Source organism: Xenopus tropicalis, chromosome 1 (assembly GCF_000004195.4).
Source record: "Xenopus tropicalis strain Nigerian chromosome 1, UCB_Xtro_10.0, whole genome shotgun sequence".
NCBI lineage: Eukaryota > Metazoa > Chordata > Amphibia > Anura > Pipidae > Xenopus > Xenopus tropicalis.
This window is the reverse complement of record NC_030677.2, coordinates 115,711,279-115,733,620: the sequence shown is the minus strand read 5'-3', so window position 1 is coordinate 115,733,620 and position 22,342 is coordinate 115,711,279. Positions and strand designations below refer to the sequence as shown.

General features: G+C 37.0%; 1 protein-coding gene across 1 annotated transcript in view; it reads left to right on the top strand.

The window, feature by feature from the left end:
- The window catches only part of musk (muscle associated receptor tyrosine kinase), a 59,874-nt gene that overhangs the window by 14,177 nt on the left and 23,355 nt on the right, over window positions 1-22,342 (top strand). The window contains exons 3-8 of the mRNA XM_012953411.3: window positions 4,393-4,544; window positions 5,577-5,704; window positions 6,590-6,731; window positions 17,761-17,885; window positions 18,013-18,172; window positions 20,678-20,684. Coding sequence (XP_012808865.1) covers window positions 4,393-4,544; window positions 5,577-5,704; window positions 6,590-6,731; window positions 17,761-17,885; window positions 18,013-18,172; window positions 20,678-20,684 — 714 coding nt within the window. The remainder of the gene's footprint in view (window positions 1-4,392; window positions 4,545-5,576; window positions 5,705-6,589; window positions 6,732-17,760; window positions 17,886-18,012; window positions 18,173-20,677; window positions 20,685-22,342) is intronic.

The following is a 22,342-nucleotide window of genomic DNA, read 5'->3' as shown; positions in this document are numbered from 1 at the left end:
TTGATTGTGTGCACTTTTATAGATTGTGGGGATCACAGGAAGACCAGCTTGTACTTAGTAAACTGGTTCACATGTATTTTTCTTCATTTTCTTGGCATACTCTTGGTAAAAAATATCATGAATACAGATTACATTTCTACCTATCTCTTATGCCTTTGCTCCTCTTGTGCCTTTTCTCTACTAGGATACTCTGACCTACATTTTCATTCAGAGCTTTTACACATTCTAGTGCACTGCGGGTATGAACGATTCAAATGGTCATTCACAAACATTAGTGCAGTGTGTAAGTTCTGCATTTGATATGTCAAAACAGATGCAATTGTCCTTGTGTTTTGGTGCAAGTGGATGGCACTTGGTTGTGGGAACCCAGAAGTTCCATGGTGGAGGTAGCTCCAGGGTTCCAGAGTGTGGAACCATGTGGAAGTAAGAAGTGTATTTATATGCAAGTACCTTAATGAATTGTGTCAATACAAGGTCTCCATTGTGTCTATTTTAAAGCGCCTTCATTTGCAGTTGTGTTTGTAAATGGACCCTTATGTCTAAAGAACATCAGGTAGAAAAATACAGCTTTCTTTTGCTTAAGAGAATTTTCTCATATCATATCCTTAAATGTTATCCCACCCATGTAATGATATGTAGTAGTTCAAATTCAGGCTTTTACTATTCATAATTATGATGTCATATTTCAGTTCAGTTAAAAAAAAACCCAGAACATTTTTTTTTTCTTTCCTAAGTATTTTATAGGGAATGGAAATATTACTAGCAAGTCATTTGTTACACTTTAATTTTGCTTGGATACAGTTGGTCTTAAATGTCAAATTGGCCAACTGCTTTGTGATCCAGCCCAGCATAAATAGTGCCAGCTTTGTCCTTCTGTTTATAAATAGCCTAACAAAAGATGTTACTCCCGTGGAATACTCCAAACAGCCGCTGGATTATTTATGCAATGGATGGACACTTGGCAAAGAATATCCCTACTCTTACAGATTGTATTTCTATGGCAAATGGGTTTTGTTGGAGGTTACAATTTAGATGATTCTTACCACTTGTAGCTTTTTTAAAGTCTTTCTGTTTCAAAATATTTTGCAATACGTGGGAGCATGTTAGGCAGCAAATTCCAGCCTGGCGCCACTGTATGATTCTTTTTTTCTACCCCTGTAAGTTTATTTTGCTCCTTGAGTCAGTTTCCATCCCTCTCTGCCTATTTCTCATGTAATTCCTCTTGTTCCTTATTTAAATTCTCTCTCTATCTTCCATATTACCCTTTTCTTTTCTCTATATATATATTTTTTTTTTCACTTTAGTTGTATTACAAAATACATAGGGGTATTTTACTAATGTATATGTACTGTGTGCTAACCCATACACAGTAGCTGATTAGAAATGTGCGTTTACCACTATACATCTATAGTCTATCTAGAACTGAACAGCCCAAAGGTTACTTTTAATGCACTGAAGCAATATTTATTGATTGATGCATCTGTCAAAAAAATTGAATATATAAGGACAAGGGCACACAGGGCAGATTGTCAGCCTGCAGTAAGCGCAGGCTGACAATCTTCCCCATGTCTAGTTGTGCCTGCACCCGGAAACCGCCTGGGTGCAGGCACCCGCAGCAGGTATCTACTAACAAATGTGAGACTTGGGGGCATATTTATTATAGTGTGTAAGTCAGCATCACTGGTGTTTTTCAAAAGTTTTTCCAAATAACTCAAGAAGGGAGAACAGGATTAACAAATTTCCAAGATGAAACAGATGGTACTAAGTAAAAATTGCATTCATTATAATCAGTTTCATTCTTTTCATATTGGTAACTGAATCTTATATGCAGCTGAAAAGATACTAAATCCTTTTTTACACACATAGAGCTGTGTCCCGAGTGGCACCCAATAAAGAACTATGCATTGCTTAAAAGAAAAGTGTAAACTTTGGTTGCTGGCATAATCTGTGAGCACCAAAGCTGTAGATTTATTTATATTGGTCTGTAAAAATTCTTTCGTCGCCTGCGGCTATTGTTTTGTCACCTGCGGCTATTCTTTTGTCACAGGCGACAATTTTTGGATGCGCAGCGAATTTTTCCGCAGCGAATTTTGTCATCCGTTTCGCGAAACAATTCGTCAATGGCGAAACGCGGAAATTCGCCGCAGATCCATGCCTGGCGAAACATTTTGCCCAACACTAGTTTTTAGTAAAGGGATTTATGTAAAGTAAAGGGATAAAGGCATTTATGTACATGCTACTGATTTTCTTGAACACCTTTTAGGCTTTGGAAAAAGTCTTTTTTGAGCAAAGACCTTTGCGTAACAAACACCATTTAACCTCATGGCCACCCACGTGTCATTTGGCAGAAAACCAGTGTTAAAATAAATGAATTTAAGTTTTTGGCCACTTCCAATATTTTCTTACAGCAAATTGCTTCTGGAAGGGGTAGCACTTAGTTCTCTGGGCTTTTTTTTCTAAATGAAAGAACCATTACTCCCTCTAAAGAGTTTTTCATTGAGTAAACATGATACTGACAGTTTGAGGTGCCTTTTAGACTTACCAGAGAAATTCTAATATAAGCTTGCATGTATAGATGCATTAGTGCTTTCCGTTCCCTCTCAGTGGTCTATTTCCTATGATGGCTTTCCTGTGACAGAGAGCAAAAAACTGAAATAAATTTGTCAAACACATTTTTTGGAGTTGTCAGTGTGTCAATGTGTTTCCAATGAGATTATCTAAATTGTGCTTGCTCAGTACAGCTGAGCAGAACATTTTCTGTTTGCTCACCTTGCACTTGTCTAAACAGACAAGGAAAAGTGCCCCTAGTACAAGCGCCTAAGCGACATGAATATATGTCAGAATCCACCATTATCAATCCCTGTTATTGCTTATGAAAAGTATTCAGATCAAGCATCACATGTCTATTAGCTAAGTTCCTGTATGTTGGCTCGAGGCAATACAGTTAGGTAAACAAAGTTAATAAGCACAGAATATAAAGCAGTTACTGATGGTTAGAAAGTGCAAATGAAAGAAAACATCAGTCCAAATGAATTCATTTAAAAAGTTAATCAATTAATGTAATACTGTAAAACACAGAGCTAAGTTTCTCCTTATTAAAAAGTTTTAATAGCGGATACAAACAATAACTAGTAAAAATAATACAGACACAAACCAGCCAAAGTGAGTTGCAGAAAAGTTTTTTCTACAATATGCTCTTCCTCATAGAGCATTCTTGGAGAAATATACCTTCCCTTAAGTGTTTTCCAGTTAATGCACCACTGGCCCTTTCAAAATACCTATCCCCACTGTTACCAATTTGCAACTCTGTGACTAACTGTGTTCACAAGCCATCACCACTAATTCATAAGGCAGCTTGTTTTCACTAACTGGGGGTTCTCCATGAGAGGACTTTGTCTACCAAAAAAATCCTTGGCATTAAAATAAATTATTTTAATATACCTAGGTAAATGTTAGACTGTACTGCTTGGGGCTGTTTCACAAGCAAACAAAATGATTTTACAATAACCATGGAAGTTTCTCTTTAACCCTGGACTTTTTCAATTCAGTGTTACAGCAGACTTGTGCATTACATCACCTTTGTTATACAGAGAGTAATTTAGATGGTCCATTTCATATGTCATTAAGAATACATTATAAATCATTTGTCATTTTTAATCTTTATTTCTGCAGTGAAAATGGAAATTTCTACTAAATGAGTGAACTGACACATATATTACTTGCCTTTTAGTACAATAAACATGGCTGCCCTTAGTCATAGTGGAGCCCAGAGCAATACAACTTGTTTAAGTGTCCCTTATTTATAATTCTCTGTAGCTGTTATAGAAGTAAATCGCAGTCAGTCGATTCTGAGATTTTTAGCAGCTGAAAGTAACCTGTTGAAAAGCAGTGATGAGAAAGATTGAAAACCATAGAGCTCATTTAAAAGCACAAGATCTGAGGCTGGCCCCAATGAATACAGAGCTGCCTGTCTCAGGCAGACCTGTATTCATTGAGGACACCAGCACAGGACACAGGCTGCAACGGACTTTGACAGGCAGTCCCTGACCCTGTGGTCTGCACTTCACGTCAGATTTTCCTTTAGTGCATGGTGCAGAGTGCAGTCTGATTAGTGTCAGAATGAGTGTTAAGGGAATGTCCAATCTAAACCCTCAAACTGTCATTAAACTACAATTCCTAACCAGGCAAGTTAACTGTATTTTATTATTGGATGTATTTACCTTCTTCTACAGAGTAACAGGTTGGGCAAGTCTGAATCGGTGTTTCTTAAAATGTGCCTACAATACAGTAGATAATACTACACTGCCAATTAGCATTTAATGTCATATACAATACAGAGTTGGATTTGTCAATAAAAAGTCATCTGACAAAATACTTCTGACAAACCCACAGGATGTTTGACACACGTTACAGCATTCGGGAAAACGGCCAGCTCCTGACCATTCTGAGTGTAGAAGAAAGTGACGATGGCGAGTATTGCTGCATGGCTAAAAATGGAGTAGGAGACCCAGCAGAAAGCTGTGGGGCTTTGCAAGTGAAAATGAGTAAGTGCTAATAAGAAGAAAATTACATGAATCCACTCAAGCATTTATTCCCTCACTAAAAGCCCAATTAGCAGGCCTGTCAGGCATCCTAGAATTCCTTTCATATATAGTCTAGCAAAACAATGGCATTTCCCATGAATGCATCCTGCGTTTTCAACTAGGGAGTTATCACCATAGAATTTAAACAACAATATGGGAGCAGTGGGAAACAAACTGAGTTGTTTCTATACATATGGCAAGATTTCTTCTAATTGTTGTCAAATATTGTCTACATAATTCATAGCTGAAGTTATTTAAAGCAATATTCGAACATATGGTGAAGTTTAAAAATAACCATTTAATTATTTCTGTTTAAAAACACACAGATAAAATGTTTAAACACATAGCATACTGTGCCCAACAGCCTTCTGAATATGCCTGAGGATGTCCCAAGTCCTTCAATGGTTGTGCTGGGTCTGACCCATTTGTGGATTCTGGCAAATGCCAGAGAAGATGCTGTAAGATGCCACAGACAGGCTGTTTGGGCCTCTGGGTAATTGAAATGCCAGGGCCTATTTTGAATCCCAGTTTGTGCCTGTGCTGGGTATTAGGGTACATGTTGTTTTCCTCTTTTGGAATCATTAACCTATGAGGAGAATTAACATTATTGATAACATTCCAGATGATTTTAGAATTGCAGATTTATCAATATGGCAACAATGTTATAATGTTTTTAAAAAAAAAAAAACCAAAATAATTACCTTCTACGCTTCAGGAAAAGCTTTCCACTAGATGCTGGATCAATGTTGGTAGCATTTACTTACATTCATACATAAGAGGCAGGGCATCGAAATCGGTGAAGGCTCTCTGCAGGTCCGGTGCTCACACATTTCACACACATTATATAGAAGTCTGACATGTTGCTCCTCTTTAGGACCTTTATGAAAGATATATATTTTTTTAAATTCACTAAGAGACTATTGAGAACATAATGAAATAATATACAAATGTGATATTATATGTAACACCTCATTCTGTACCATTTGCCTTTAGAGCCGAAAATAACCCGCCCACCAATTAATGTAAAACTTATCGAGGGGGTAAAGGCTGTTCTTCCATGCAATACACTGGGAAATCCCAAACCTTCTGTTTCATGGTTAAAAGGAGAGAACACTGTAAAGGTAAGCAGAGAAAACTCTAAATCATTTTAATATCACCACATTGATTATAAAAGCATCCCTATACTTTGTATGTGGGGGCCTTTATTTGATATAATTTGGAGCCTACTAGAACAGCTAATTAGGATGAATAGTGTTGAAAAAAAGCTTTGAGCATTCAGAGCAATATTCATTTTAGAACAATAATAATGCACTGGTGGTGGGTAGGCACTGTTTGAACCAAATAGATAATAATTTATAGTAAGGCATATGACGCTATATAATTTTGCTATTACAACATAGATCTTCATGTTTCCATGTTTCCATTCGTTAGCGGATCCTATTATTTACTTCAGTGTTTATTAACCCCTCCCATCAGTAACTACAAGATCCCCCTAGGTTTATTCTTTGTTTCATAATAGTACTAATAATTTACTTCATTAAGGTACTCTTTTACCTACTCCTTTGCAATGCCACAAAGAAAATAATCATTTGACTGTAGCCTTTGACCACTGACAATGTCTTTGAATTAATTTTGTTCGGATTTCAAAAAATATTATTTGTAAATCTCAAGTATATTTTTGCAGAGTCTGCCCTTCTCCCGTAACCCTTAACAATCAATAATGTTTTTTTCTATATTAACTTTATTAGACTAGAAAAAAAGCTAAAAGGTGATTCATCGCTATGGGTTATAAAATGGGACAACCATTCTCCTGCAAAGTTACATGAATACCAATGCAACCTTTTTCATATTGTCAACACATCAACTGATTATTGTTATTATAATTTTATTAAACATCAAAGTGGGTTCATTTCTTACAGCCTTATTGAAAATATCACTGAATACATTTCCATAAAACTGAGGTAGGGTCTGGTAGATACAGTATAATAACAACTTTTTTTTCCTAGGAAAATGCTCGCATAGCTATTCTGGAATCTGGAAGCTTAAGAATCCAGAAAGTACAAAGGGAAGATGTTGGGCACTATCGATGTGTAGCAAAAAACAGTCTGGGAACTGCATATTCAAAAGCAGCATTACTAGAAGTGGAAGGTAGGTCCAATCTGAAAATATATAGGTAAAAAAGATAATATATATTTTAAAAAATGTAAAGTATAATAATTTCAGTAAGAATAAACTGGTCCACATTTATAGTAAGGCTGCCTTCAAGATTATAACAATACAGGTGAATGCTGGGGAATGGAATACAGCCTATATGGCCTTCTTGACCTTACCTTTTCAACATACTGTATAAAAGTCAGGACAGTTAGACCAAACCCCAATCCCTCCCAGCCAGGACACACCCCTGATCTACCTGGGGACAGGTAGAGGGGTCGGTGCATCTAAATTGTAAAGGATGAGGCATCTACAGAAATCCTTTGTTGTAATAGACAAAAATGTATTACTCTATATACTCTATTATTCTATATTACTCTCAATGGGGACCACATTGGCATGTTGATGTAGTCCTTCTTATGAAGGGGCTGCATAGGTGCCCATGTTGGCTCAGATTGTATGTGGCCAAACAAGCAGATCTTAATGTATATAGCCAACTTAAGCATGGTGTCTGCTAAGATATTCTGTGAGATACTTGCTCAGAGGTTTTAGAAGGCTGTAATGTCAGTACCTCAGTACCTTAATATATTGTACACACACACACCCATATATATTTATTTGTTTATATATCGTACATTTGAACTATATTGATGCATAATGCCAATACTAATATACAGTATAGGTTGTATATATAGGTTTTGTGTGTGTATATTTTTTTTTCTATGTGCAGACAGCAAAAACCATTGAGTTAATGCTTTAATGCTAGGAACTTGAAATCCATTGTAGGTTCCTATTAACATTATACAAAGATAAGATTAGGCTTCTGTAAGTGGAGTATGACAGATCAACTTATAGAAAGGTCAGAAAGGAAATAACTTAAGTTGACCATTTGAAAGGGTGTGGCAAACAAGTGCCAGATATATTATATTGATCTGAATGGGAATGCGTATTAAGATAAGACTAATTAGAAATGTATAAATACTAATACTATTCTCTTAAATTTTTAGTCCAATTTCTATATTCCATGTACCTCTTGGGTTCTGGTTTAGTTCTTTTGCAGAGAACGGAAACAAAGTAAATGTTTCTATCATGCACTCTTTGTTTTGACACATAGTTTACTTAAGTGAAAACTGTTTATTTAAGGAAAAATTGAGTTAAAGGAGGATGAAGCTAGCTATAAATTATTAAAAAATAAGGTTACTGAAGCTTTTCTAGCTCAAAAAATCTGAGTACAAAGTAAATTCACATAAATATATATATATTTGAATAATATATTTGAATTTGCTGGCTATGCATATGCCATTCTCTATTAAATACATAACGGGTCATTTATTGTGTACAGGGCAAGGTGCACCCTGCCAAAAACAGATACAAGCCCGTGTTTTGCACTCTGCACACCCAAAGGGAGAGGTCCTTGTGCTCCAAAATGGAGATTTCAATTAGGGAGTCACTGACCTAAAACTATATAGCTATTATTGCTTTGTATGACTTATCTTTTTACTTCTCCTGTTCATCTCCCAATCTCTCATTCAATCCTCTGGCCTGTTAGTAGGGTATATTGAAACTTAGCAACCAGATAGCTTTTGAAATTACAAACTGGAGAGCTGCTGAACAAATAATGGAATCATTCATAAAACTCCAAAAATTAAAGCATGACCAGTTCCAAATTGCCAATATTACTTATTATCACAATAAAAGTTAATTGAAAGGTAAACTTCCCAGAGCTGGCCACTTTCTAGCTGGTCACCATGGAACTGATGGAATTATTTTTGATAGCTTCATGTTCACCTGGCAGTAAAAAGCTTAACAATATGCAGAGCTAAGTACCCTGGAAACAATACAGATAGGCAGCATGCCAAAGCTAGTTTTGGATGATATCTACATTGAAAACATTTGTTTAAAGATTTCTGCAATTTGTAAGAAAAAACTGGAGAAATCTGGATATCGGTAAGTTGTTTATACAACCAAAAGTTTGCCAAGGCTAATAAAACTGCTATGCATGATGACTGATTGAGCTCCTTCTATTGTTTCTGTTTTCTTGAAATAGTGTTGAAATTGCCCTTTGGCATGTGTTAATGTCTGGCTCTAGATCTTTGGCATTATTTTTTTTTCTTATTCTTGTGTAACAATTATTCTGTGTCTAGTGCTGGCTGCTTCTAGTCATGTAGTGTTTTTTTTTATATAGCGATATGATACATGCCAAATGTGTGATCGAAATGAGGTGCTATTTTCTCAAGTGGCCCCATTAGGAATAGTTTAAAGGCAGGTGGTTATCAAACTTTGGTGCTGAAACTTAGAACAGTATCAGGAGCTTAGCTTGCAGGTTATCATCATTTTTTTTTTAAAAGTAGAAACTCATTGAGCAAATCTTCAAGTTAAAGTTACTTAAAAATGTAACTTTATTGGAGTACCACCTTACGAGTTTCATGTTCACAGACACTTAATCATAGACACTTTGCCTATGATTAAGTGTCTGTGAACATGAAATGCATAAGACGTAACTCCAATAAAGAATTCTGCCTGAAGATTTGCTCATTGAGTAGACATTCACTGAGCACTCCCCTAGCTGAAGGCTCAGGGCCATGCCACCAGTTTGTCCAAATCCTGCTATAAGGATGAAAAGTAGACCCAATCCAGAATCCCGCAGCAGCACCACTAAGAACCCTATGCTACATAGACAATGTACCAGTACAACCCACTAAGCATGATCTTTTAGCCAGTGGCTTATCCATGTACAAACAACATTACTAGCATTAAACGAAAAGTAACACAAAAAAATTTTAAGTAAAAAAGCTATTCTACCCTGCACCAATAATTGCCCTATCCTTCAAACCATTTAGTATTTTGAATGCTTTATTAGAAAATACCTGTTAAAACTTGGCTTCCGGTCATTTGAAAAAATGTGATATGGAGATGCAGGGGAAGTATCAGGGGAAGCATCCACTATGCGGCTAACGACTGATCGATCCTAGCCTTCCTTCTGTATAGGAAGGAGTCAGGCTAGGATCGATCAATTGATCGCCGCATAGTGGATGCTTCCCCTGATACTTCCCCTGATACTTCCCCTGCATCTCCATATCACATTTTTTCAAATGACCGGAAGCCAAGTTTTAGCAGGTATTTTCTAATAAAGCATTCAAAATAATAAATGGTTTGCAGAATAGGGCAATTATTGGGGCAGGATAGAATAGATTTTTTACTTACAAATTTTAAGTGTTACTTTTCCTTTAAAACAGTCATTTACATGGCATTGCATCAAGCACTTTCACAATATAGATCACATCTGCTGCAACTCCACTGTCCAAATTCCTATTTACTTCATCATAAAAAGTAATTGGATTTGTTTGACACAATCTGTCCTTTATTAAGTCATGCTAATTACTACTTTTTTACTTACGTTTACATCGAGCCACCATTTTGTGATGGTCTGTGTGCTCCTGACCAGAAATAATGCTGCTTTAACTGTAACACGAAGAAGTGTGAGGGGAAAGAGCTATATCCATGCATTGGTTGATGTAATGTAGCTGTATGTGTGCCTTTGGTTTATGTGTGGGCACAGTGCATCATATGAGTCAGGGATCAGCCTTATTACCTTAAAGGAGAAGGAAAGCCTAAGTCACTTGGGGGTGCCAAAATGTTAGGCACCCCCAAGTGACTTTAATCGCTTACCTTGTACCCTGGGCTGGTGCCCCTGTTAGGAGAGAACCCACCAGCCCGGGGTGGCTGTGAGCGCTTCCTTCTTCCGCGTTGACGCACTTGCACATGCACATTAGAGTGAAAAGCCGAACTTTAACAACAAAGTCGGCTTTTCACTCTACTGTGCATATGTTGGCCCAGGGATTTCGCCGCAGAAGAAACACGGAAGAAGGAAGCGCTCGCTACAGGTACCCCGGGCTGGTGCGGTTTTCTTCTTACAGGGACACCAGCCCGGGGTACAAGGTAAGCGATTAAAGTCACTGGGGGGTGCCTAACATTTTGGCACCCCAAGTGACTTATCCTTTCCTTCTCCTTTAAAATGGCAATTTTCTATTTAGGATTATGCAATGGCACCTACTGCCAAAAAAGTATTTTTTTCTGAAAGTGGTCTATTTAGATAAAGCAGGATTTTACACTGCAATGTTCAAGGGTATTGTTTCTTTTTAACAAACTTTTAAATAATTTTCCTATCACACATGTCAAACTTACAGGGTTATAATTACCAGGCTGCCATTGTAATACATTTAAAAAAAAAATCCATATTAGTGGTCTCGCTAAAGCATAACTAAGTTCTATAAATATTCAACGAGTGTATTCCCTGGTGCCTTGTTCACATGAACCTTAAGCAAACATTTAACTACCATATCCTGTGTCAGCCACTGACTCGAGCTGAGACATCTGTTCATCTACTTAAACTCTGACTCCTCTACTATATACACTAAAGAAAAGCACTGATTAAAGTGATACTGACACCAAAAAATTTCTTATAAAAATATGAACCTACTTCCAAACCTACCTATAGGTCATGTTGACTGTTTTTTCCTAAAAGTCCTGTTTCTCTACATAAATTCTACTGAAGATCCTGAACCCGACTGTCTGGCAACCCGACTGTAGCTTCTCAATCTGTCAAAAGGACTATGTCATAAACTGGGAGGATTCAGCTTGCTGTTTGCTTCAAAGTGTTCCCCCTCCCTCGCATAGCATCGCACTGTGAACTAGATAGCAGGCAGGCTTGATCTTTCCATTGCCTGCCTGCTTCAAAGGGCTACCCCCCTCTCTGCTCTTCGCACGAAGGATTTAAATAGCAGGCCAGCTTAAATCCCGTGCCTGCCTGGGGCACGGGTGTCTTATTAAATCTGCCCCATAGTCTCAACCTGCATCTTTTAACTACTGTATATTTGGATTAGAAGCAATTACTTATTAATTTTCTGTCTTTGCCTTCCTGATTGTTGTTTTACAACATGTGTTGTAGTACAGCTTAAACCAGAGACCAATATTAGATGTTTGCATGTTAGCACGTCTTCTGAATTTCTACACAGCATAGGTGGGTCAGAAAGTAAGGAGATTGAGAAAGATGATACTGTTGGCATCTAATTTGATTTCTACAATTTATTTTGTATATGCAATAAATGAATATACAAATCAAATGATAATGTCATTAGAAACAAATAGGTGACTGTAATACATAAGTAATAGAAAAATATGTGCAATGCAAATCCTTTTTCCTCTCTTGAAATAATGTTTTAATTTGCACATAGTTAAAATGTTTTCTGAAAACACAGTGACTTAATTGCAAATAGGAAACATATTTTGTATTTTTTAGTTTGCTTCAGTGCATGGTATATGTAATAAAATGCAGTTATTTTGCCCGAAAATTCTATTCTTTATTCACACTAGTATTAAAAAAAGTGTCAAAGAAAATCTGCACTGTAATAAACTGTCTAATAAACATTATTACATTGCAAAATTCTGTCTTTTTATGCTTTTATTAGCTACCACCCATAGAGTCATCTAGTTCTGAAATCAGGGAACTGATCAGGGAAAAATGGTAAAAAAAATAAATGAAAAATGTACTACTTTGTGGATAAACATTTGTTTGTTCTTCCACCATTAATATAAAAAAATGTAAAATATTTTCCCTTGTTGCCCCTCTACTGACGTGTTGAAAGTAAGTTTCACTTATGCATGCTCAGGGGAGGACATTAGGGGGCTGATTTACTAACCCACGAATCCGACCCGAATTGGAAAAGTTCCGACTTGAAAACGAACATTTTGCGACTTTTTCGTATGTTTTGCGATTTTTTCGGCGTCTTTACGAATTTTTCGTTACCAATACGATTTTTGCGTAAAAAACGCGAGTTTTCCGTAGCCTTTACGAAAGTTGCATAAAATCTTGCGATTTTTCCGTAGCGTTAAAACTTACGCGAAAAGTTGCGCCTTTTTCGTAGCGTTAAAACTTAAAAGGTGCGAAGTTTCGTGTAAGTTTTAACGCTTTGAAAAAAGCGCAACTTTTTGCGCAAGTTTTAACGCTACGAAAAATCGCAAGATTTTATGCAACTTTCGTAATGGCTACGAAAAACTCGTGTTTTTACGCAAAAATCGTATTGGTAACGAAAAATTCGTAAAGACGCCGAAAAAATCGCAAAACATACGAAAAAATCGCAAAATACCGATCTTTACGAAAAAACGCAATCAGACTCATTTCGACCCGTTCGTGGGTTAGTAAATCAGCCCCTAGGTGTGTGGCGGGGGCACGGCGGGGGCCCCTGTGGGGTCTCGGAGGAGCACCTGTGAGTGAGAGGCATACTATAATTGTTTTCTCTTTAATTGAGGAATAAGGTATGTCTGTGTTAATATAAAACCAAATGAATGAGCTCATGTCAAAAAGGGTAGCTGGTTTTCCATTACAATAAGGGCAATGTGCACACACACCATGCACAATAACTGTGCTACATTTCTCTACATCTGTAATATGCCTACTAAACAAGGAAAAAAATAATTAATCTGAACTCCCCTGGCCAAACTTAGTACAGCAGGTCTCTGACATTTAAATGAGAAAATCATCTTTGCACAGAACGGCCAACAGACGGGACAGAAAATGTGACTGTGGCCTGGAATGACACCGGCTTCCGTTTTGCTTTGGAATGTTAGTTTGCCCAATATAACCCATAGGGAAGCATTTGTTCTGAATATAGAAATGAGTTCTACTAGACACAGGTTTCCTACAGCAGCACCGGATATAAGCTATCTTCTTACATTTTTCTCTTTGCAGTTATAGCCAAACACCATAAAAGAAAAGAAATCTATTTTAAAATCATGCAGCAGTACACTGTTCTGCCCGTAGTGACCTATGATAGACACTTTTAATCTGGCTGTGGGTATAGGAAATAGAAAAGTTACTGCAGTGCTCCTCATGCATGGTGCATTAATGATCTGCATTAACAATCTCTGCACAATGGGTTTTTACAAATAGTCACTTAAAGTACAGGTATGGGAACCGGTTATCCGGAATGCTCGGGACCTGGGGTTTTCCGGATACGAGATCTTTCGTAATTTGGATCTCCATAACTTAAGTCTGCTAAAAATCATTTAAATATTGAATAAACCCAATAGGATTGTTTTGCATCCAATAAGGATTAATTATATCTTAGTTGGGATCAAGTACAAGGTTCTGTTTTATTATTACAGAGAAAAAGGGAATCATTTTAAAAAATTAAGATTATTCTTTATAACGGAGTCTATGGGAAATGGCCTGTCCTTAATTCGGAACTTTCTGAATAACAGGTTTCCGGATAAGGGATCCCATACCTGTATTTCAAATTTGTATCTTTGGAATGCAAGAGTTACATATGTAATGGAATCTAGATAGGTGTACAAATGCATTTTAAATTTCAAACATTTTAAATAAATTGCTTCTTTCATTGTGCTTTGAATTGTAGCCAGCTGTTAAATATACTAAAGCAAGGTTTATGTCTTGGGGTCAGGTGCATTGTGAGCAAATAAATAAAGTGCACCAGTGTAGTTACTCAAAGCAGCCAATCAGCAATTTGTTTTGATCAATCTACTACAAGTTAGAAATGAAAGCAATTGATTGCTATGGATATCAGCACTGGGTTAATCTAGCACCTATGTTAACCCCATTCTCATGAAATGGGAAAAAGAAACCATCTCTAAAACTGCCTGTTTTGCTTACCTCTCCAAAGGAGGCATCTCAAATTTAATTATTGACAAAACCTGATTATCCTTATTAATGCTATGATTCCATTTTGGATCTGAGATACTGTATTGTGATTACAGTGTAATGTTTGCTTGCAGTGATGGAGCACATGCCTTAATACAGTTGTGACTGTGCCAGCAAACTCCACTTAAACACGGTTACTTCTGTAAAGAAAAAGTTTTATTTTTTATTTTTCTGATTAGCTTCCAAACTGGGGATGATAATGAGAAAGTATATAAATGAATCTTGATAGCTGTATCGCTAGAATTGTTTCACTTTTGTTGTGGGTAGAATGCTTCACTAGTTGTCATGTGTCGTGACTCAAGCAATGCTTTTACCTGTGGTTATACCACATTACACTGCAAAGGGATATCCGGGGATATAGCTTCACTCAAATACCATAACCATTCTGTAACTTTTAAAAATACACTTAACTCTAACCATATATGGAACAACACAAACATGCATCAAATTCAGTATAAAAAATATATTGTAGAAATTAGTTTTTAATTATATTTAGCTCAAGAGGTAGAAAGGACACTGGATCATTTAAAAGGAATAACACAAAACAACTGTGTCCCTTCCGCTTAATAAAAAATTCAAGATGATCACCTGTTTGGATTATGCTGTGTAACTGTGCAGTATTCATATTGGTTATATTTGCTGAACATTTCCACCATTAGCTTCATCACCTCAATCATGAAAGCTAATCCGTTCATCCATATTATGTAGAAAGATTTTAGTCCAATCCAAAGTAAATATTGGTAGATTTCCTTTTAAGAGGAGAACAGCCCAAATACTGAAAGCCTTTTAAGCTACAAAAATACTATGCCACTAGACAGCATTATGCTAAAAGATAAAGAAAAACAAAGGACACATTACCTTAACAGCTGTCTCTGGTTTAAGCTGGAACCACTTTGATATGCATGGAAAGCTGCTAAAGTTGTCACGCTTATTGATATAGACATGGATATAGTTATATAAATATGGGCACAAGTTCCCAGGGTTTTACATTTTACATAGTCATACATATGGGGATAGGTATCTCAGTGACCAGAAAAGTAAAAATAAGATAAGGCTGTAGGCAGTGCTGACATTGCTGAAAAGTTTTCATAGCATCGAAAGTATTTGAAATTAATTTCACAAAAAATAAAAGTTTACTGAACTCAAAAACTGAACTTAAAAGGATGCTGTCATGAGTCTAAATAAACCATTCACTTTTGCCTAAAAACATTGCTTAAATAGCATGAGAAGTAGTGCAGGGGACAATGGGGCTCATTTACCAACGCATCGCAGCGCTATTATAGTCGCAGAGGCAAAACTTTTGCCCTGCGCATAAACATATTTAACAGTATAGCTCAAACACGGTCGCTTAAAGTTTCATGCGCTAGTTTTGATGCAAACTTCTGCGCCATACAGACATGCGCATATGATGACGCAAAACTGCACATATGACGACGCAAAACTTGTCATAAATTGTGTGCATAGATGGCGCAAGCTAATGCTCTAATAATAATAAATCTGAACCAACTACGTTCTCCCTAACTTAACAACCCAGCAGTTGGTTTTTAAATGGAAAAAAGATATGAAAGGCTCCATCACATTATCAAGGGAAACTGCCTTCATAGATAAGAACAAAGTTAAAAAAGGGTAAATGTTATTAAAACATTGTAAAGAAATGAACAATTATATTTTTATAATAATGCTAATTAACATATCATACATTTGAGAAACATTAACATGGTTTTATTAATGACATACCTAAATTAGTTTATTCTAGCGCAAATCTGCGAATATACTAGCGCAAATGGTGAGGAACGCGCAGACAGAACTACGCCACAAATGAACAGGTGTAAAGATTTTAATGCAGCCGCGCATATATACGCACAAATAGCACATATATAGGCGCAAAGGGCGCACTCTCGCAAAAATTCGGCACTTAAAACACGCCCCTAGCCACGCCCCAAAAAAACATGTCGTTGCTTGCAACATTATTGCCCAGTATTTGCGACATGGGCATAAAAAGAACTGTCGGAAAAATAAATGAACCGACGCAATGTAACGCATATGCAATTGCGTGTGCGCACAAAATGGCACATAATCGTAATTGCGTCGGTTTGTGTGCTGCGAAGCATTGATAAATGAGCCCCAATATGTTTTACTTGGTTTTGGAAAACATTATGTCACTATTATGCCACTATCTTGCCATGTAATGAAAGAAATATCAGCACTTTGGTGGCAGGCCCTTAAATTAAGAAATACTTTCCTTGTATTGGTGTGCTTGTCTTTCCTTTCTGGCAAACAACAGCAGTCTGAGTGGGCTTAAGAACTATGATCCACTTTTTTTGTTGACCCCACTAAAAAGCAGATCTTTGCTCTATTTGTCTATGCAGATGGTCTGATTTCAAATATTCTAAGACTAAAGCTAGCCATGCACACACCAATTAAACCTGCCATATTTGTGGCCAAGAGGAACATACCACACAAACACCAATCAGAGCTATGCAGACAATGACAACCAATGTTTGGTCCTATTGGCCATAAGCCCCGGCCAAAAAAGGAAAAGTGTCCCTCAGCCTATAAGTAGGTCCCCCATGATGTACAAAATGCATTAGCCTTTTATATTCTAATTGATAAAATATAAGAAAAAGCTTTAACTTTTTCAACTGTTGCCTATTTACTTGAGAGGCTCACATTAAAGTTTTCTATATTGCCAATACCTGCCCTAATAATTTTCCTAAAAAGTTAAAACTTTCAGGCAACATAGGAAATGCAGTATATATATACCTTTTAATTATATACTGTATCTCTAGTCTTTCTCTGAAATGTATGAAATGTATCTGAAAAACCTGTTAACCTGTTAATCATAAATTGAAATGCAGGAAACAGAATGTTTCATATTTATAAATCTTTTTATATATATATATATATATATATATATATATATATATATATATATACACACAGTATATATATATACCTTTTAATCATACATCTCTAGTCTTTCTCTGAAATGTATCTGTGCCGGCAGGAAATGGTTCACTTGATATATCTAGTCTTGACCACTACTGACATGCCCTCAGATGTTACCACAGACACTTCCTCACATAGTTTTACAACTATGTATCTAAATAAATATATATATATTTAAATTAAATATCTTGCATATGTTAAAGGTGTAAGAATAAAGTGCTGTTATTGTGAATTATATATATTTGCATTAGTTGCATTAGATTGCAAGCAAAGTAGCAGGTTATGTTATAGAACAAAAAAGATGTATAAATGATTTTTCTATGCACAGCAAGCTCACACTATTTCATTCTTTTTCATTAGTGGTTGCCCGGATCCTGAAAGCTCCAGAGTCACAGAATGTCACATTTGGGGCAGAAGTATTTCTACAGTGTACAGCCTCTGGCCTACCAGTTCCTTCCATCAGATGGTTTGAGAATGGTAAACCAGTAAGTGCCCTTTAGATCAGAAGATAAATATGTTTTTGATATTAAAGCCCTAGATAAGGTTCAATCTGGAAAAAAACTGTGATAAAATAAACCTTTTTGTTTTGCATTTTACAATGGCTACAATCAGGTTCTCTCTGAATTGGTTGATGAAAATATCAGAGATGGAGTAATTCTCTCAAAGTTGCACGTGATTGCCACTAGACCAGGACTGTTTACCTGCATGGCAGATAACAAACATAGTGGAAGTTTTGGCACTGCAAAAGCTGCAGCAACAATCAGTATATCAGGTATGTTACAACGAATAATATTTTTCACAGCAACCTAAAATTACCATAAAAGATGTTTTATGTAAATATATATTTAGTATGATGTTAAGTCAATGAACAATTGGTCTTCATGACAAGGGGACTCCTCAATTGACCCTTCGCCTTGAGGCACCCCACTGAACCCCCTTGTTACATACCTTAATGAAACACCAGGAGACAGATGTGGAGAAAATGGGCACAGCATTTATTCACATTTTATCAGATAAATAGGACCTTGCCTGCCTACCCCAAGGCAATATTCTAAAGCCAGAATTCCATAAGAGGTCGCTACTATGCTCTGCCGTTCCTCGCTGAAGACTTGAATGAGTATTAGACTGCCTCACCTACAGAGAGGATGGCCCCAAACTCTGCTACCAGCAAGACCTGTATTACCAGCCATGAGAGAAGTTCAGCAGCCCTGCTGCTGGTCCTGGATCTGCAGTGTCTCGATGATAGGAAATCCAAGCAGGCTGTCACCTAGCACAAGCAGTAGTAGTGTCTGTATCTATCAATCCACCGTGCAGTCACAGGAGATAACCTCCTTTCTCCCTCTGCTAAAATGACCTGTGCAGTACTCTGGCATGGTCCTACCGCTGCTGTGACAAATAAAACGTAAAATATATTATCATATATCCACTGTTATGATCCAGACCTTAAGCTAGTGCCAATTATGCTTCAAGAGGGAAAAAATTCCTTCCTGACCCCCTTGGCGATCGGAAACATTCCCTGGATCAAGCAATCGTAGTTAACATGAATTAAATACAATGCTGACTCTCAAGTTTATACCGTATAAAGATACAGAAAGCACAATATAACAATGCATTCAGGAAAACATCCAGATTCAGTTATTAATAGATAATATGAAAACAAAAAGAAGAGAAACTCCTGACATTTTGCAAAATATGCAAAAAGGGGGAGGGTCGGTGGGATGTTTCTACCTGGTCAGAAGAGACGGAAGCTAGTGTTTCTTTTTCTGACATCACATTCCTGTCATTTTCTCCGCCCCTCCCCAGGCCGGCTTTCTCCTGCCTTAACTCTTTCCTTCTCATCTAATCACAGTTGAACCTAGTTCTGCCAATCTCTAAACATAAACCAGTGTAATCTGGCTGCTGGTTCTTCGGGTCCCTTGTCATGCAGCCCCTGCGCTTATAGCTCCAGGGCTTTCCTTTCCTTGTTTTTTTTTTGTGGCTTTTGAATCTTCATTTTTTATTGTGTGTTTTTTAGGTTTGGAATTATAACTGCTATCTGGATGCTAGGGACTAATCAATTGCACAGGACCTGAGTAGAAAGATAAGCAATAAAAATAAGAATAACAATACAACTGGAGCCTCAAAGTCTATGGTTTTTCTGGTTATTTGGACCCTGACAAGCATATAGCATTTCAGATGAAGAATAAAAAGGAAGGCTAAAACCAAAAACAATAAACCATAAAATGAAGGCCAATTGAAAAGTGGTCTTTTATTTATTTATGTAGTTTACTGTAATGATGTTTCCATGAAATGGGGAACTCTCCCCACTGCTCCGTATGGGAGTGTAAAAGTTTGCGCATGGGCAGGGTTGTGTTTGCGCGTGGGGCACAGAAAGGGGGCGGCCTTGAAATCCTGCGCTGAGAATTGAACTCAGGAGCCCAATGCTGCTGGGAAAAGTATTACCTACTAAGCCCAGTACATAAGCTTCTAAAATTGGATATTTATATTTATTAAAGGAGACATATCATATCAAAATTAAGAATGTACGAGTTAATTACATTCCTCTAAATATAGAAGGATTGTGTTTACAAAAAGTTGCATTTCGGACTAATTTATTGAAAATTCCACCAAAACCACACTAGTCCCGCTCATCTGTTCCACTTCCTGCAGGCTGAATTCTCGGGCAGACCTCAGTACACTGCACTGTAGGATAGGAACCAATCAGCAGCAATATGGAAGCAATGCAAAAGGCTTTCCACCGGTGACTCTTTTTGTTGCAGGTGGAAAGCCGATCTATTGCAGCTGACTGAACCGCTCTGTGGATCCTTACCCTAAAGGGTGCTGTGGCTTGAAATTCAAGCAGCTGGCTGACTGCAAATTAGGGCTTTTAGGTATTTCTCTTTCCTATCAATATTTTACGCTTATTTAAAAAAAGAAAAGTTCTTTCTTAAAAATTCTAGGTGAAGGGCACAATGCCTGTGTAAGGGATACCACTCAGTTTATAATATTTACAGGGACTTATTTTTCATGACATTTTGCACAACTAAATGTTGTTGGATCTTCTCCAGTTCCTCACACTTCATAAATAACAAAGCTCAACACCCTCTAAACCATACAGGCCCCCATCACCTGTCCCATGCTCGGCCAACTGCACCCTCACAGAAAGCAAAAGCAAATGAGACCAGTATATTCTGCTCAGTTGGAGACCTGAGGCCAGTATCAATGTATGTACTAATGATTTTTCTCTTTTCCTCCCAATGCTGGTGGTCTGTTACTGGACTGTGCCCTTTTCCTGTAGAATGGAGGTAAGATAACATCATATCTTTGACATGTGGTTATAGTGCTGTATCGTGATGCACATGGGGAATGCACTCATGGGGAATTCCCGTTAAAATAATGTTGGCACGACATTCTCTGTGCAGAAATCTGAGCAACCCTGGTGTATTATGTAGTGTCTTTAAAGGGACAGTAACACCCAGGAAATGTAATGCTCTAAATACATTAATGCATAATGTTAATTCTGCATCATTTATAAAAAGCATGATATTGTTCTTTCAAAATTCTTATATATCCTCTTTTATGTTTTTTTATGTATTTTATGTTTTTTTATGTTTAATCTTACACTCCCTTGAACACTGTTTTAGGCAGCTGATAAAATATGGTTTAATTGATTAAACTGTAAACAACACTCCTGCTTTATTGTATATAAAAATGTTCATACCCCAACAGATAATAACTCTCTACTCATGTATTGTTGTGTATCATAAATGTGTATGTTTCCACAAACATCTAAACATATGCTTGCTTATCATTGCTTATCTGAAATTCAATTGCAAGCTCTGCAGGGTCTCCTTTATCTGGTCCCTTATATTAATTTAAAAAGTTCTATTGAAATTAAACACATTTTAAAATAACTAGGCACAAAGAATCCAACCAAACCAATCTAGCCAACACAGCCACAGATATTTGAGGGTTATTACAGACCAATTTTAGGAGATCTGCTGCTTGAGCTTAGAATGGCATTGAATACTGCAAAAGCTATGCTCAGCTGAGAGTGAGAGAACCCCCGTTTGTTCTATAAAGTCCAAGCATTAAATAGTTCTTGCCACATATTCCATAAACTTACATTTGCAGTTCTTGGACTGTTATAAAATGACCTCCTAAATCTCCCACCTGGAAGTGCAACTGTTTGAAGCAATTAGAGAGCCCATCACAGTTCAGAAGTGCATTTGGCAGTTGTGCCTGGACATAGCTTTGAAGCCATACACATGGTATTATGTGTGCAATGTAAGGGACAGCTGTGCAGGGTAAGTGTTCAATAACAGTAAAATACCTGCATTTCTGCATCTCTGAATGATATGGGAGATGAAAACAACCTGTCCCTCTGTTCTGAAAGCAATTCCTGATATTTTTGTGGTTGAGTTACATACATATTTCATTAAAACAGCAAATGTATGCTGCAATCTGCTGTGCATTCATCAGAGCGATGTTTTTAAAATGTCAACACATTTGATTTATGTTCCTGTGGTAGAATAGTGGTAGCCTCCTTTACATGTCATTTACCACATACCCAGACAAAATTAGAGGATTCCCATGGCAAAGTGATTGTGCCATACTTCTAAAAGAATGTTGTTTTGATTTGACAAATATTTTTGTGAAAAATATGAGCTTTTGTGATATTATTGCTTCTTGGTTGCTACCAGTTCTCTTTATACGTATGGCCCATTTATAATATCAGTAAATTGCTACATCAAGAGCCTTATTCTGCAGACTAACTCTGTTGACAATACAGGTATAGGATCCGTTATCCAGAAAGCTCTGAATTACGGGAAGGCCATCTCCCATAGACTGCATTTGAATCAAATAATTCACATTTTTAAAAATGATTTACCTTTTTTCTGTACCTTGTACTTGATCCCACCTACGATATAATTAACCCTTACTGGAGGCAAAACAATCCTAT